The sequence below is a fragment of the Setaria italica genome, chromosome II (genome assembly GCF_000263155.2).
Source record: "Setaria italica strain Yugu1 chromosome II, Setaria_italica_v2.0, whole genome shotgun sequence".
Taxonomy (NCBI): domain Eukaryota; kingdom Viridiplantae; phylum Streptophyta; class Magnoliopsida; order Poales; family Poaceae; genus Setaria; species Setaria italica.
In genome coordinates, this window is record NC_028451.1 from 43,976,949 (window position 1) to 43,990,927 (window position 13,979).

General features: G+C 45.0%; 2 protein-coding genes and 1 pseudogene across 3 annotated transcripts; 1 reads left to right on the forward strand and 2 right to left on the reverse strand.

Annotated features, from left to right (window-relative positions):
• The first annotated feature begins 755 nt into the window (after positions 1 to 755).
• Positions 756 to 2,837, forward strand: LOC101756316 (annotated as a pseudogene).
• Positions 2,838 to 3,121: 284 nt separating this feature from the next.
• Positions 3,122 to 7,983, reverse strand: LOC101786402 (CMP-sialic acid transporter 2). 2 transcript variants are annotated; one of them, XM_022824486.1, is made up of 16 exons: positions 7,826 to 7,983; positions 7,664 to 7,745; positions 6,534 to 6,594; positions 6,389 to 6,452; positions 6,195 to 6,306; positions 6,006 to 6,085; positions 5,839 to 5,914; positions 5,620 to 5,720; positions 4,833 to 4,904; positions 4,671 to 4,719; positions 4,530 to 4,571; positions 4,299 to 4,420; positions 4,149 to 4,208; positions 3,991 to 4,039; positions 3,745 to 3,839; positions 3,122 to 3,659 (listed from the first exon to the last, which is right to left on the reverse strand). In XM_022824486.1, exons 1-16 carry the CDS (start codon positions 7,867 to 7,869, stop codon positions 3,602 to 3,604), a joined length of 1,167 nt encoding a protein of 388 aa, XP_022680221.1. In that variant the 5' UTR covers positions 7,870 to 7,983; the 3' UTR covers positions 3,122 to 3,601. The 2 variants fall into 2 exon arrangements, with proteins under 2 accessions (XP_022680221.1, XP_004958105.1); XM_004958048.3 differs by lacking the exon at positions 7,826 to 7,983 and having other exon boundaries at positions 7,664 to 7,818.
• A 79-nt stretch (positions 7,984 to 8,062) lies between these two features.
• Positions 8,063 to 13,017, reverse strand: LOC101786792 (glutamyl-tRNA reductase-binding protein, chloroplastic). Its single transcript, XM_004958049.2, has 12 exons — positions 12,668 to 13,017; positions 12,454 to 12,519; positions 11,799 to 11,885; positions 11,253 to 11,351; positions 10,869 to 10,964; positions 10,566 to 10,631; positions 10,376 to 10,466; positions 10,074 to 10,141; positions 9,892 to 9,957; positions 9,094 to 9,144; positions 8,690 to 8,754; positions 8,063 to 8,483 (listed from the first exon to the last, which is right to left on the reverse strand). Exons 1-12 carry the CDS (start codon positions 12,884 to 12,886, stop codon positions 8,417 to 8,419), a joined length of 1,041 nt encoding a protein of 346 aa, XP_004958106.1. The 5' UTR covers positions 12,887 to 13,017; the 3' UTR covers positions 8,063 to 8,416.
• Between the last annotated feature and the right edge of the window lie 962 nt (positions 13,018 to 13,979).

Below are 13,979 nucleotides of genomic sequence, written 5' to 3' on the forward strand. Positions count from 1 at the left end.
GTACGCGCCAGCATCGGCCCCACATCTAACACGCGCCGAGTGGCAGTCTGACCACTGCGCCACACACTAGCGGTCATGGGGCAGGTCCGGCCAGTACTTGCGTTCCCCTGTCCCGCAGCGTGTTCCCACTCCACTCGCCCCGGCTAGTGCTCCGCGTGGACGCACGCCATTGCGCATTTGGGCCACCGTTCCTCTGCCTCCCGCTCAACCAGCCCGCGCACAACGGGAAATCCTATCCATCTTTTACCTTTCCAATGTTTCAGATTCGTGCGACGAATGAGGACCGTCAGATCTGCATCAGATCCAAACCCTAGCCTCACTCCCATGCCTTGCGCTGCTGCCGCCCACGTGGGGCCCACCGTCGCCCCAACCCCGCCGCTGCCCCGACCGGCCCTACCGCGCCGCCATGGCCGGCCGGCGCACCTCCCTGCACCGCCGCAGCTCTGATGTGGTGGGCTTGCCAGCCGCTGGAGCCAGAGAAGAGGGCTGGAAAAATGTTGGATCAATTTTTCCTTGAAAAATGTTGGTGTAACCTTTTTCGAAAAATGTTGGATTCAACTTTTTCAAAGAAATGTTTGGCTCGAATTTTTTTGAATAAATGTTGGTTCAACTTTTTTAAAAAATGTTGATCCAACTTATATTAAAAATGTTGACAACATTTTTTATCCAATATTTTTTTCAGTTAGATAATCTTTTTGATAGGTTGTGCTGTGCTATAATGAGCCGGGATGGGTTGGAAGTTTCAACCCCTATCTATCTTCCGCTGAGCCCCCGCGCACAACTGCTTGTCCAGTTGTCCCGTAGCTCTTCAACGACATGCAGGCGCCGTTGCTCAGGCCGCCCAAGCCATTTGAAAACATGAATCCCGCGCTATAAAACGGCACCCTGTCCCATCCCATCCGTCTCGTCTCCTCAGTCCTCACGACCGCACCATGGGGACCAGTTGGCTCCTCCTCGCCAGCGCCGCCGCCGCCCTGTTCGCCGCCCTCGTCCTGCTCTAGAACGCCAAGAACCGCCGCCGCCACCGCCTCCCCCTACCACCGGGTCCCTCGGCAGTGCAGCTGTTTGGCAACCTGCTGTGGCTGCGCCTTCAGAGCTCCAGGGCCGACTTGGAGGAGCTGGAGCCCCTCCTCCTGCGGCTCTTCTTGAGGTACAGCCCCATCATCACGATGCGGATCGGCTTGCCGCCGCCCTTCATCTTCGTGGCCGACCGGCACCTCGCGCACGCCGCGCTCGTGGGCGCCGGCGGCGTCACCCTCGCCAACAGGCCGCCGGGCGCACCGAACGTGCTCCTCGGCGTGAGCGATAGCATCATCACCCGCACCGATTACGGGCCCGTCTGGAGCCTCCTGCGGCGCAACCTCGTCGGCGAGGCGCTCCACCCGTCGCGCGTCAGGCGGTTCGCTCCGGCGCGCTCCTGGGTGCGCCGCGTCCTCATGGAGAAGCTGCGGGAGGCGGGTGACGCGCCCGACAACGTCATGGACGCGTTCCAGTACACGGTGTTCTGCCTCCTCGTGATCATGTGCTTCGGCGAGAGGCTCGACGAGCCGGCGGTGCGCGCCATGGAGGACGCCGAGCGCGCCTGGCTCGCGTACATATCCAGCCCCAGTCAGATGGGCGTCTTCTTCTTCCTCCCGTCCGTCACCAAGCACGTCTTCCGCGGGCGCCGCGAGACCGGACGCGCCCTGCGGCGGCGCCAGAAGGAGCTCTTCATGCTCATGCCGCTGATCAACGCGCGGCGGGAGTACAAGAGGCAGCTCATGCAGGAAGGCAAGGCGGCGCCGGCGAACGAGACCACGTTCCGGCACTCGTACGTCGACACCCTGCTCGACATCAGGCTGCCTGTCCTGAGGAGCGCAACCGCCCGCTCACCGACGACGAGATCGTCGCGCTCTGCTCCGAGTTCCTCAACGCCGGGACCCGCACCACCTCGACGGCTCTGCAGTGGATCATGGCCGAGCTGGTCAAGAACCCGGCGGTCCAGGAGAGGCTCCACGCCGAGATCGAGGCCGCGTGCGGGGACGGCGAGGTCTCGGAGGGGGCCGTCCAAGGGATGTCATACCTCGAGGCGGTCATCCTTGAAGGCCTGCGCAAGCACCCGCCGGGCCATTTCGTGCTGCCGCACAAGGCCGCAGAGGACGTGGAGCTCGGTGGGTACCTGATCCCCAAGGGCGCGACGGTGAACTTCATGGTGGCGGAGATGGGCAGTGACGGGAGGGAGTTGGAGAAACCGATGGAGTTCGTGCCGGAGCGGTTCTTGGAGGGCGGTGACGGCGTGGGCGTGGACATTGCCGGCACCAAGAGGATCAGGATGATGCCTTTCGGCGCCGGCCGCAGGATCTGCGCCGGGCTCACCGTCGCCATGCTGCACCTTGAGTACTTCGTGGCCAGCATGGTGAGGGAGTTCGAGTGGAAGGAGGCGCCGGGCGACGCGGTGGACTTCGAGAAGTTCCAGTTCACCACCGTCATGAAGAAGCCGCTGCGCCCACGTCTTGTGGCTACGAAGAGATGAATAGTGGACTTTGGAGATTGCCAGCCAGTTTGGCATTCTCCTGATTTCATACTCGTTTCTACTCTTTTTTGGTACTTTGGAGATCCACTCATTTTTCCTTCTAAGTAGTTAATTTTTCTTATTTTCTGATTACTAGGTCGATGTTGAATGCAATTCCATGTCAACGTTTTCTTTATTAAAAAAATACTGGCACAAGACGATGCAATTCCACTCAATACAGAAAAGAGTTGAGACAAATGCCATAGCAACACTGAACTTATGGGCGCTGATGGTACCTTGTAGTCATTTTAGTTCTTTTGTTTATATCAATATTTTGCCTGCCAGGCATTGTTGCGTTGGGCCTGTGATAGTGTGAATTTCTTATGATAAATCTGAGAGGTGGAACGATAAACAATTGTGCATGCCTTTGCTGAGGTTTTGACTAAGACATTTGCTAATCAAAGAGAGAATAACCTGGGATCTTGATTTGATTGTTTTAAACCCCCCACGAGAGAGGGAGATCGCGACACGAGCAGGGCTGGGTGAATCATGAATCCGGTGGCTAAGCAATATTCTGAATTTTAATCCCGGAAGAAGTCAATTTGCTAGCAGTGCCAGAGAAGGCGAATTTGGGGAAGGAAGCAATATTCTGACGTTTTTATGATCCGAAAGAGACAGAGAGCCCCTGCTGCAGATGCCATTGCTCAGGCCACTCAAGGGGCAAGGGGCTGAAAATAGTGTGCCTCGCATTCGTTACAGCCTTACATGTCACTTTTTTTTTTTTTGAAATAATCAGCCTTACAGGTCACATAGAAGAAAAGCAGACTGCCATCACGCACAATAAAAAGTACTGAAGCCGCACCTGCACATGTGTAGCTTGGCGTCAATTCAGTACTTCAACGCCACGCCGATGGTTGGTTACGCTATCAAAGATAATTCCATCAGAAGTTGATAGCAGAACATTGCCGATCAAGAATGAGTCCCGTCTCTTTTGTGCAACAGCCTTGCATCGCTACTCAAATCATTCCACGATGCATGATAGTTGGCGCCAATTGCCGGTTCCTCCACAGATGAACAAAATGCTATTTCTGTTGCACAGGAGGAGATTCTCTATTTCTGCTGCTGAGGTTTCCCGACGGAGTGCAGATACACAGAGACAGAAACCACCCTGAAAATTAGGCCAAAGTTTATTATACTATGATGTGATACTAGGGTCCAATCAAGAGACGTTGCTGACATTAATCAGCACTTACGTCGATCCGAGGAAGAACGCAAGGGATAGATGGAAGCTGAATAAGAAGACGGATACGATTGCTGTAAGAAGCATTGCAACTGAAGTAGAATACACCTGTGAGTGTGCAAACGACAATGGTAATAAATGAATGTGAGTGTGCAAACGACAATGGCAAACTTTAGTTGCACTCAGGTACTGACAGCTGTTGAACTTTAGAACAACATTGTTTTCAGCACATGTAATCGAAAAAATAAATTGTATATACCTTGACAATATTGTCAGCATACTTCATCACCATTGATACAGCAATCCCACTGCAAAGCAAACAGAAACACAAATCAAAGATTTTATTAGAAAATGGAAGCGTGAAGGGGAGCCCAAAAGGACAACATTGAAAAAAAAATATGATCCAGCTGTCAGTACCTTAGTGCATGGTTAAGAATCATCGAAACTGTAATAAATGAATAGCCATGAAAAAAGCCTCTGCATCAGATGGTACATTTGAAGTGAATGGTCAATATCACGAACTGTAAGAGATATATGACATGGAATGAACAAATCATCAGTACATACTTATTTATGACAGCACCAAAGTCCTGAACACAAATTGCAACTAAGTTGAAGACCATCCCAAAAATGTATAGCCAAAAATTCTGCACATTGATATTTCTTGAAGGACGTTTCTTAATGATAGACTGTATTGTTCAAAAGATCACAAATGTTACACTCTTGAAGAAATTCTTTGTGACAGTTCGCATTAAATGTATCGTCTAAAAATCAGATACACATGTACAGTCAACTTACTTCTGTATATACACCAGCAAAACCACTTAAAAGAGACATCACCTGCACAAAAAAGAATAATAACATTCAGCAGGTTGAGCTGAATACTTCATGTACTACATCTAAGTGAAAAGATTGATTCTTTTCTCTGCTATGACTCACAATTGCCATCATCCAACCTTGGATAGGGGTCTGAAGAACATGATCTGAGCTGGAAAAGGACAAGTTATAATACTATCAGTTGATTACTTCATTGTGATGTTTGGACAAATCAGAAAAGAGTGACTTAATAAAGCAAGAAACAATAAATCATATTTTGCTTACGAGGGATTAAGCTGAGCAGTAGTGCAACCAGCACATAAAAGAATAAATGCAGCCCACTGAATTTCACTCAACCTGCATTAGTTTTGACATGCTAGATTAAGAATGGAAAACAGATGTTGGTGAGGAAAAGGCTTAAAAAGTTCAGAGACAAGGAAGAGAAGTTGTGTTCTGATGGTCAACTAGGAGCCTAGCAAGGTAACAGAACATCCGGTAGGCAGTAGGCCAAAGTCATATATTGTAAAAACTCAATATGCGACCATACAAGCTAAACACAGACAGAGTATCCATGTTTTATTATTTGACTATGTCTCCATAGGGAGTTTGGTTCAAGAGACACCATGTACTATTTTGGTTTGGTGATTGCATTCCGCATTCTTGTACTAGTTTTGGCTTATGCAAGATAAGGTGGCTGTCAAGTGGATCAGGTTTGGAGTTTCAGCGTTATGATGGATGATCCATTGATCAGTTGGCTCCTTAAATAAAAAACTTCACTGGATGATAGGTTCATGCCTTAGGATGGATAATTGTCGTGATTGTGTAATAGCTCAATTCTATGTTCACAAAACTATAATGCAGCTACACAAGCTTAGCATCCAACAACAAACGAAAAAGGAAAAGGCTAGCCCAATGATAGTGATACGAGAAAACTTAAACAAAGAACGCATTCATTCAAAGATTCCGAGTTCCAATAGTTACATTGATTGAAAAAATTCCAATGGTAAAAACAATAATTCCAGCTTGTTAGGAGATAAAGTAGTTACCATGAGCAAGAAATAAATAGACTTACTTTTTCTTAAGAATGATACGGTACAAGACACCGGTGCTAATAATATTCAGGTTTTTCAGGATCTGGTAAGCTGGTGCATCCACATATGCAAAGATATAATACTGACAGCCACAGGAAGGAGTAAGAGCATGGTCAAGTTTGTTTTGTGTTTATTATTGTTTTCTTCAACATGAAGGAAACAGCAACCACATTATATTATCAACAAAGGACTAGGCATACCTGCAATAAGTTCTTCACCATGTAAAGTATAGCAGGAATGGGGTAAACACTAACTTCATCAAATGATGTAGTTAACCTGAAAATAATAAACCAGATGTCTAAAGAGTAGGAAGGAGACTACAAGCACTTATAAACAATCACACCAAAAATAATAGTAAAATCATCACCTATTATCTTCGGTAACGCCTTGACTGTTCCATGTCCTGTACAAGGCTACCAATGATAATAGACATTTTAAAAATTCCACCTACGCACAAGGAAAGAAAGACATAACCAAACCATGTTATCAAGAGAACAAACGTGAAAACTTCTGACGATATCTGTCACAGAGAGAGAATCTATGTTATTTTGCTCACTGAAAAATTTGCTGTTGTCACACTATATTCATACTTTCCAGCTCTTTTGGACCATACAATCAATATTGCCTGGGAACTTGTTAGTAATGTCAGTGCAAGCGTAACAATAGACCTGCCAGAACACATTGCCAGTAAATCGATTGATCCCAGAAAAAAGTATCAGATATAGTGCAAAGATTGCAAGAAGCTCTTACTTGAGCTTCCAAGTATTCTTGCCCTTTGGTCCTCCTGTAGCGCTAAGACTTGAAGTTACTGCAGCTGTAAATGCTCCAGACATTAAATATGCAAACTATCCAAATATAGAACATTAAAGAAATCCATGATGAATCAAGAGCTTACTATTAGACAGAGACCTCAGATCAAGGCTTTCTACATCCTTCTGAGATATGTCATCACTCTCCTTTTAGATGGTACAGAAAACAACAGCTTGTCAGCGCACTGTCTGGTGATGAAGCATATGATCATTGTGTTGCTAATTTTAAACAAATACAGGAAGCAAGTTAAATTGATTATGTGTGATCAATGTCAACTACCAACATGATAACAACTATAGGACAAAATTTTGAACACTTGAACTAGATGTTTAAACCATGCTGGACTGTCCCAGTTCGACTGCTAATACGTGATAATAGTCACACAAATAGTTTCCCGAATGAAATTCACCAAACAAAGAATGAGATGCAGGTGGCACAAAAGATACAGGTGCACAAATGGCTAGGAATGCTTCACTAGCCAGCTATTAGCCAAATTTGTTGTGAGCAAAATAAGTTGGTCGAACAATCATTCACTGGCCCTTGTTAATGCAACATATCATCTGCCAGAATCAACAGTACAGAAATGGAAACCAATGTAACAGATGAGAAACATGATGTTGAATCTTGGAACCAAACAGAATGAGCAACAATATATTCATAGACGTATGTGACATATTCTAAATGTGTAGTTGTGTTTTGCTGAATTTCTAAGCAATCAACAGATTGCCACAGTAAGGAATTCTTTTTAAATCCTTGCCATTCGTGAACACAAGAGCGCACGCCAATCTCCAAAAGAAAATTCAAAGCCAGTTTCAAAGGAGCTGATGCTACCAATTGATTAAAAAATTGTTAACCTAGTTGCGTTTGAACCTATGAGGTTGTGTGACTAACATATAAAGCTCTGCAAGCAGCTAAAACCGGAACACATAATACTCTAAAAAATAAGATGATAAAATTCGTTTCAAATAACAAAGACAAACCCTTTTAATCGCGCAATACATTTTGCTGTCAAATTCACCGAAAATTTTAACTGCGAGTTCAGACATAACCAAAATCAAAAAAGTTTAACGGGTAAGAGAAATTCCACATTCCACCGACATTGATGGCTTGAGGCCCTAAATCTACGGAAGATTTTTAAACCCTGCGGAGAGAGGCATTTGTGTAGACAACATTTTTATTATTATTAGGATTGCGGTTGCGGCGCTATATGTTTACCTGGTCCTTGGCTCTCCTGTACTCCATCTCTCCCCCACGAGCAGCGACCTCCGGCTCCTCGCCTCGCCGCCGCCGCTGGCCGCTGCTGCGGAAGCTTTCACAGTGAGGAAGGAATGGATGCGGCCTTGCAGTCAGAGGCAAGGTTGGGTGACGGAGTCTGACCGGTGGGTCCTCCTGTGACGAGAACACGAGAAGAAACGCGGCATGTTGTTTTCCGGGTCCTTTTTGCATCAGCTTTTATACCCTTACCATGATTATCTTGCTGCGAGTCTGCGACGAGACAAAAGTCTAGCAGCAAAGATTTTTAGCTTAAATTTTGCTAAAGATATGGACAGTGACCGTTGCTACTAGTATACAAAGCACAACTGCACAAGCGACATGGAGAATTGGCAGAACACATGATCGAATCACAAGAACAGTAGTTCATAACGTAGTTAATAGGACCTTGTATATCGTTAAGCCACTCGAGTTGGCCGGCGGTTAAGCCTTCTACATCAATAGCATTCCAGTAAGACAGTTGTTTGTTTGCTGAACAGGCAGTTCGAAAGAGTTGCATACAATGATACAAGCTGCTTTCCGTTGGTTTATCTGGGAGTGCTTCGCGTGTTGTTGTTTGCTACATACAGCAAAGCAATGCACATTTTTTGTAGCTCCATCTTCAACTGATAGAACGGCTGAATGTAAGCCTGAGCTCTTTGATCTAGCTATCTTTCATTTACATTCGTGAGATCCATCACCTTCCAGAACTAGACATCAATCGGCATGTGAGGATGCGGCTTTTGCAGCTTGGAGCATTTCCACAATTAGTGTCTTGACATCCCTAAACAAAGAATAACAAGCCATTTGAGAGAACCACTCGAGGAAATATTCACAAATGACCACATCTTAGCCATCAATTTTAAATAATGTTCAAACTGAAGCAAAAGATGGCTATAAAGAAAGCATCAGAAAGTCACCACTTAACAGGAAAAGAGTAACAATTTTTCAGGTTAGAAAAGGCTAAGAGAGTCAAGAGTGCAGACTCACTTCCTGTCTTGCGCCTGCCTAGGGAAGGGAATACGCAACTTCAGAACACTTCCATCATAACCGGCCTGGATAACAGAAAATCACATATTAGAACGTTATAAAAGGGTTAGGTTTTTCACTACAAGAGAGCAGAGCTCAATAAAAACGCAATAGGTCCAGCCAAATAAGTCTAAAGGTTGCAATCGAACATATTGGTATTCTGTTATGATGCTGTAATGCTGGACTTATGGTTACTGATTCAAACTGAGTAGGTAGCATTTAATCTCCAGGTTTTATTCTTTTGTCAACATATGGCATTATTAACAATGCATCAAGCAGTATCTGAGTATAGCATTGGGTGCGTTGAGAGCATTTCCAGGATAAATTAGAAAAGTATAAGAACAAGACAGGCTTTAAAGAGTTACCTTCACATTGAACCCAAGGCTATCCACATCCAGCATAAAAGCAAAATCCACCTGAAATAGCTTTGCATTTGTCATCTTTCAAGTTCGAATATGTTTGAAAAAAAGAGTAGTATTTGGTCAAAACTGTAATTACGCAAAATTGAGAAATTTTAAGATGGAGTTGTACAAAGCATTGAAGATGAAATAATTCCTACTGTATGACTATCCCCTGCTCATGGGTGGTCAAGAGTTCATGACTGTATGGTTTGGTAATACTGAAAAACTACAATATGTACAAATGGTACACAGCTACAGCAATTAACCCAGTTCTTCATGTTGCAGATTCTAATTTCCAGCATACAGTAGAATAATATTTCTGGTTGCTAAATATGCAGACACATAACAGCTACACTATGAAACAGATTGTTACTTTCTTTTGTAAACTAGTTTGCAAATTTTCAATTTGAGGTCTGGATAATGTTTGCGCCTTTTAACCTGTGTGTTGGACAAGAAAATTGCAATTGTAGGCTTGGAGCAGAGTGCAATATTCATTTTTTTTTCCAAAACAACAAGCACCACAATGCATCAAGATTTTACAAAAAAAAAATACTGAGTTATTTAGTTACAGAAAACAATATAGAAAACAGACAGCTTCATCAGGTAAGGAATACTGAGGCGCAGTTTTCTTTTAAGATGATAAGATTTTGCAGTGATATTATTAAAGTAAAGGCTTTGTTGTTGTATTATTATTGGAATAAATTCTTTATTATTGTATTATTACTGGAACAAATGCTACATAAGTATACATCATGTACTTGCCTTAACATTGGTTGAGTGTTGCACAATGAGCTTTGTATCATCAGCATGATCCTTATTCATGTGGCTCTGCAGTGTATATACACAGGTATCAGGTAACCAAATGTTTACATATTTAGGTAAAGTCCAATAAATATATAATGGGAAAGACCATAAGGGTAAAGGAAAACAGAACCCAGACATACTGTAATAGGAGTCGAGAATTGAGATATTGGGTCAACTTTTGCTTCCCTGTACTCAGCAGCACTGAATTCTGTGGAAGTAAACAGTAGGTTAGCATATCAGGCAACAATATCAAAATATTTTTTTACATATTTACAAAAATAACTTGGATCCAAATCCGTGTCCGATATGTAGGTGCTATTTATGTAGAGATGCTAAGACATGGTTATTTGAAATATAAATGAATGCTGTAGTTCTGGTTCATGGACTACAAGGTTTTTTTAAGTGACTAGATTTCCTCTAGGTCATTCTAAAGGCCACATACCTCCAGAGCCAAGGAGAGCAGTTGCAACACCAGATACATAGCGCACAGCTTTCGGTTTAATGCGCAGGAAACTGAAGTCACCAAAATCAACCTTAATTTGGCCAAAAAAATATATATCATAAATCAGTACTCCATTAAAGTAGGTTTGGTCTTTGGAAGTTGGAATGGTAACAAAATTAAGAAAGCATACCCAAAAGGCATTAGGATGTCTTCGTAGGTAAGCACTTCTCACTGAATCTTTTTGTTCATCAGAAACCTTCAAATAAGAATAAGTCAGTAAACAAGATTATTATCAGGTGACATGCACATTATGATTTTTGTCCTCTTTTCAGTGGCTCTCTTTGCGTTTCATCTGTAGCCTACCCTAACTTACTTAAGGTTAAGAGGCTTTATTGTTGTTTGCACATTATGATTTAGCAATATATCTGTAGAGAAATGTAACAGGGAAAAGGCATGATATAGAGAGTGGGCAAGCGCAGGAGGGAGGGATTACAGGGACAGCATCACCATATACAGTGATTACAGTATCTGTTCTGTCCTCAGGGTCTTTGGCAACAAGAAGTGAGCATTTAGGATTTCCGGAGAGATTCTGCAAAATTGGTAGCAAAACATAAGGGATGCTGATAAAAGAAATATGCTCTACAAATGTTGCCTGAATTTGGTGAATGTACACTAGATAGTTATTCAATTCGAATAAAAATTCCGGCAGTGTTATATTTGCACATCTACGCCTATTTCTTTGCATGCCAGCACGTGTGCCAGTATGCTATCATTATGTATGTTCCAGTGATGCTACCAAATGTCATAATGGACACGAAAAGGTAAGACAACTGACTTTACATGCATACATAATCATGGAAGCATAAAACTATCTTACCTTTGAATGAACTGCTAAACTACTCACTGCTAATATGGGGGAACCATCCTGATCACATGCAAAATCAACCATTGAACCAGAAGGATAACCATCATGCTCCTGTAAGCATAAGAATATATTATACAATGCTCGAACAAGCGCCAGTATGATTCTGCAAGATACATGTATTGGAGTTCTGGAATTCCTGTTTGTTTAATCAAAAAACATTGCAATATGTCTTCACTCCCTTTTCTAGATTAATATTCTTCTCTCCTTACCAAGCAGAAAAAAAACGTATACTTGGAGGAAGAATCTGTGCAACCATGACATGGTACAAAATTACAAATCATGCTCCAGCGAGTTTATGAGAAATACCAATAAGAGCACCGGGCCCGGTGAAAAATGGACTTCGTCAAGCATTTCAAACAACAAAATAACTTTTGGTAGGCAAGATTGTTCTTCATGAACTGTGGGGTTAGTCTCTTCACATTATCCTCACTGACTACTACAAAACTTATAGAAGTAGATGAAGGAAAAGACTGACAAGATGTTTGTCCACTTGGATACCTGAGAATGGGTGGCAAGAACGCCTCTGACACTTTGATCGAGAATTGTCCGTATTTCCTCAACTGGAGGAAGCCGAGCAGCTTTTGCCTATAATTATGAAAATCTTGAGTGAATAAGCAAAATCTAGAGAAATAACTCAGAAGAGTTCAGCTACAAGCTCAAACTACTCCAAACTTATTAAATATTCAAACCAGGCCCAACTGTTGCAAATATACTCATTCCACAGGTTAATGAAATGCATTGTAGGAATTGACAATGTTCGGTTGAGAATACGGAAAATGTTTGACTACAAGTGATAGTGAAACCTTACAACACTGGGACATGTAATTCTGGTTTTTGTAAAGAAAGTCTTTACGCATCATTGGCATCGAAGTCTTTCTCCCTCATGATGCTACTTGTTGAAATGAAAATCACCATAGTGAACAATCCAAGCCTATTTCAACAACATAAATAACAAGGCCTTTTTGGTGAAAATGTATTTGACCCCACATACAGTTCATCCAGTTCTTTTGTCCCAAAATTATGCAGTGACTGTGGTCCTGCACAACACAACAGACCCAAAACATTCACTTCACTCAAGTCGCGTAGTTACTCCGTCCCTACTAGGTAATCACACACGCAATCCCAAGACAACGTGCAAGGCCCATGGCCGCACCTGGTGAGCGCGGATCACCTCAAACGCATCAGCCGATCCGCCGGGGGCATCGGCTGGCGCCGCCATCTGCAACACAGACCAGCAAACATCAGACCGCTATCAGCCAAATCCAAAGCCGCAGCGGAGGCGTTTCATCGAACACTTGGCCCGCCCGAAAACGGGTTACATAAAAGGAGGAGCGGCACGCGGCGCCAGGCGGAGGGGCGAGTCGGACCTGGGAGGACGCGAAGAATCGGCCGCGGCGGTTGCGGAGGCGAGGGTAGACGAGAGGCGAGGGGGTGGAGGAGGCGTGGACGTGGTGACGGTGGTGGTGGTTGTGCCGGCCATTAATTTGTAGGTGGAGCGGGAGGAGTAGGCGCGAGAGCGTTGACGGCGAGGGGCAGGGCGCCGAGGCGATGCGGGCGGCGCCCGGCGTGAGCAGGAAGGGCATCATCGCGTGCACGCGTGCGCAACTGAGCGGGGTCCGGTGTGCGCGTGTAGACTGAGAACACAGCGGAGAGCCTCGCGCTGGCAGCTTGGTGGTCGCTCGGCACAGGCAGCCGCAAGCCCGCAACCGCAACCTCGCTCGAGCCACTCTCCTCTCCTCTCCCAGTCTCCACGGTAGCGATTGGCGTGGGCCGCAGCCAGATGGAAAGATCACTCTCGGCTTTGTTTGTTTGCTGGGCTGCCCCAGAAAGCTTAAATGTTGGCACAGTCATCGTGGTCCGGCCCATGAGAGGTGACCTAAAGGACTTGGGGCCTCGCCTGATTATTTCGATGTTCGGCCTCAGCCCAAGAGCATGATGGGTCAAATGATGATTTAAGGCCTCAGCTCGTGACACACGCACACACACACATCATTAAGGTTTGGGCCTTCAAAGTGCAAGCCGAGTCGTCGTTGCAAGGAGAGCGAATCCACCAATGCTCGGATTCAGATGTCTCTTCCACTATGAATGCCACGATTTAAGGGATGCTACTCTTTCTTGGTCAAAATACCACGACTATTACTGGTGACGGACGACACCCTCTAATTGCCACTCAACGACTCTGGTCCTATTCGGATCCACCGAAGATCCAGCTAACTGCAGCTGAAGACCTTTAACCAGTTGAACCTAGCTAAATAAAAAAAACCAAACTGCTCCTCATTTATTCACTCCACCCGCCGGCCAGTCCCTTGCCGGGCTGCCCCTTTCCCCACTTCCTCATCCTCCGCTCGTCGAGGACACCCACGCCCCCTCCCCATGCCGTCGCCTCTGAATTGTGGCCTCCTTCCCACTCCCCTCCGATACGCCACCACCGAGCCGCAGGCGGAGCCCTGCTCTTCCTCCGTTGCCCTTCGGCATGCCATCCCCCGCCTGTTCATGGCAAGTGTCGGTGTTTAAACTCGGCAACCTACCGAGGGGGTGCCTGAAGTAGCGTTTTGGTTAGTGGGGCTCGTCGAGATCAGGAACTCAAAGGTAAACGCAGACATACAATTTAGACAGGTTCAGGCCGCTAGATCACGTAATACCCTACGTCCTGTGTGTTGGTTGGATTGAATTGCTTTG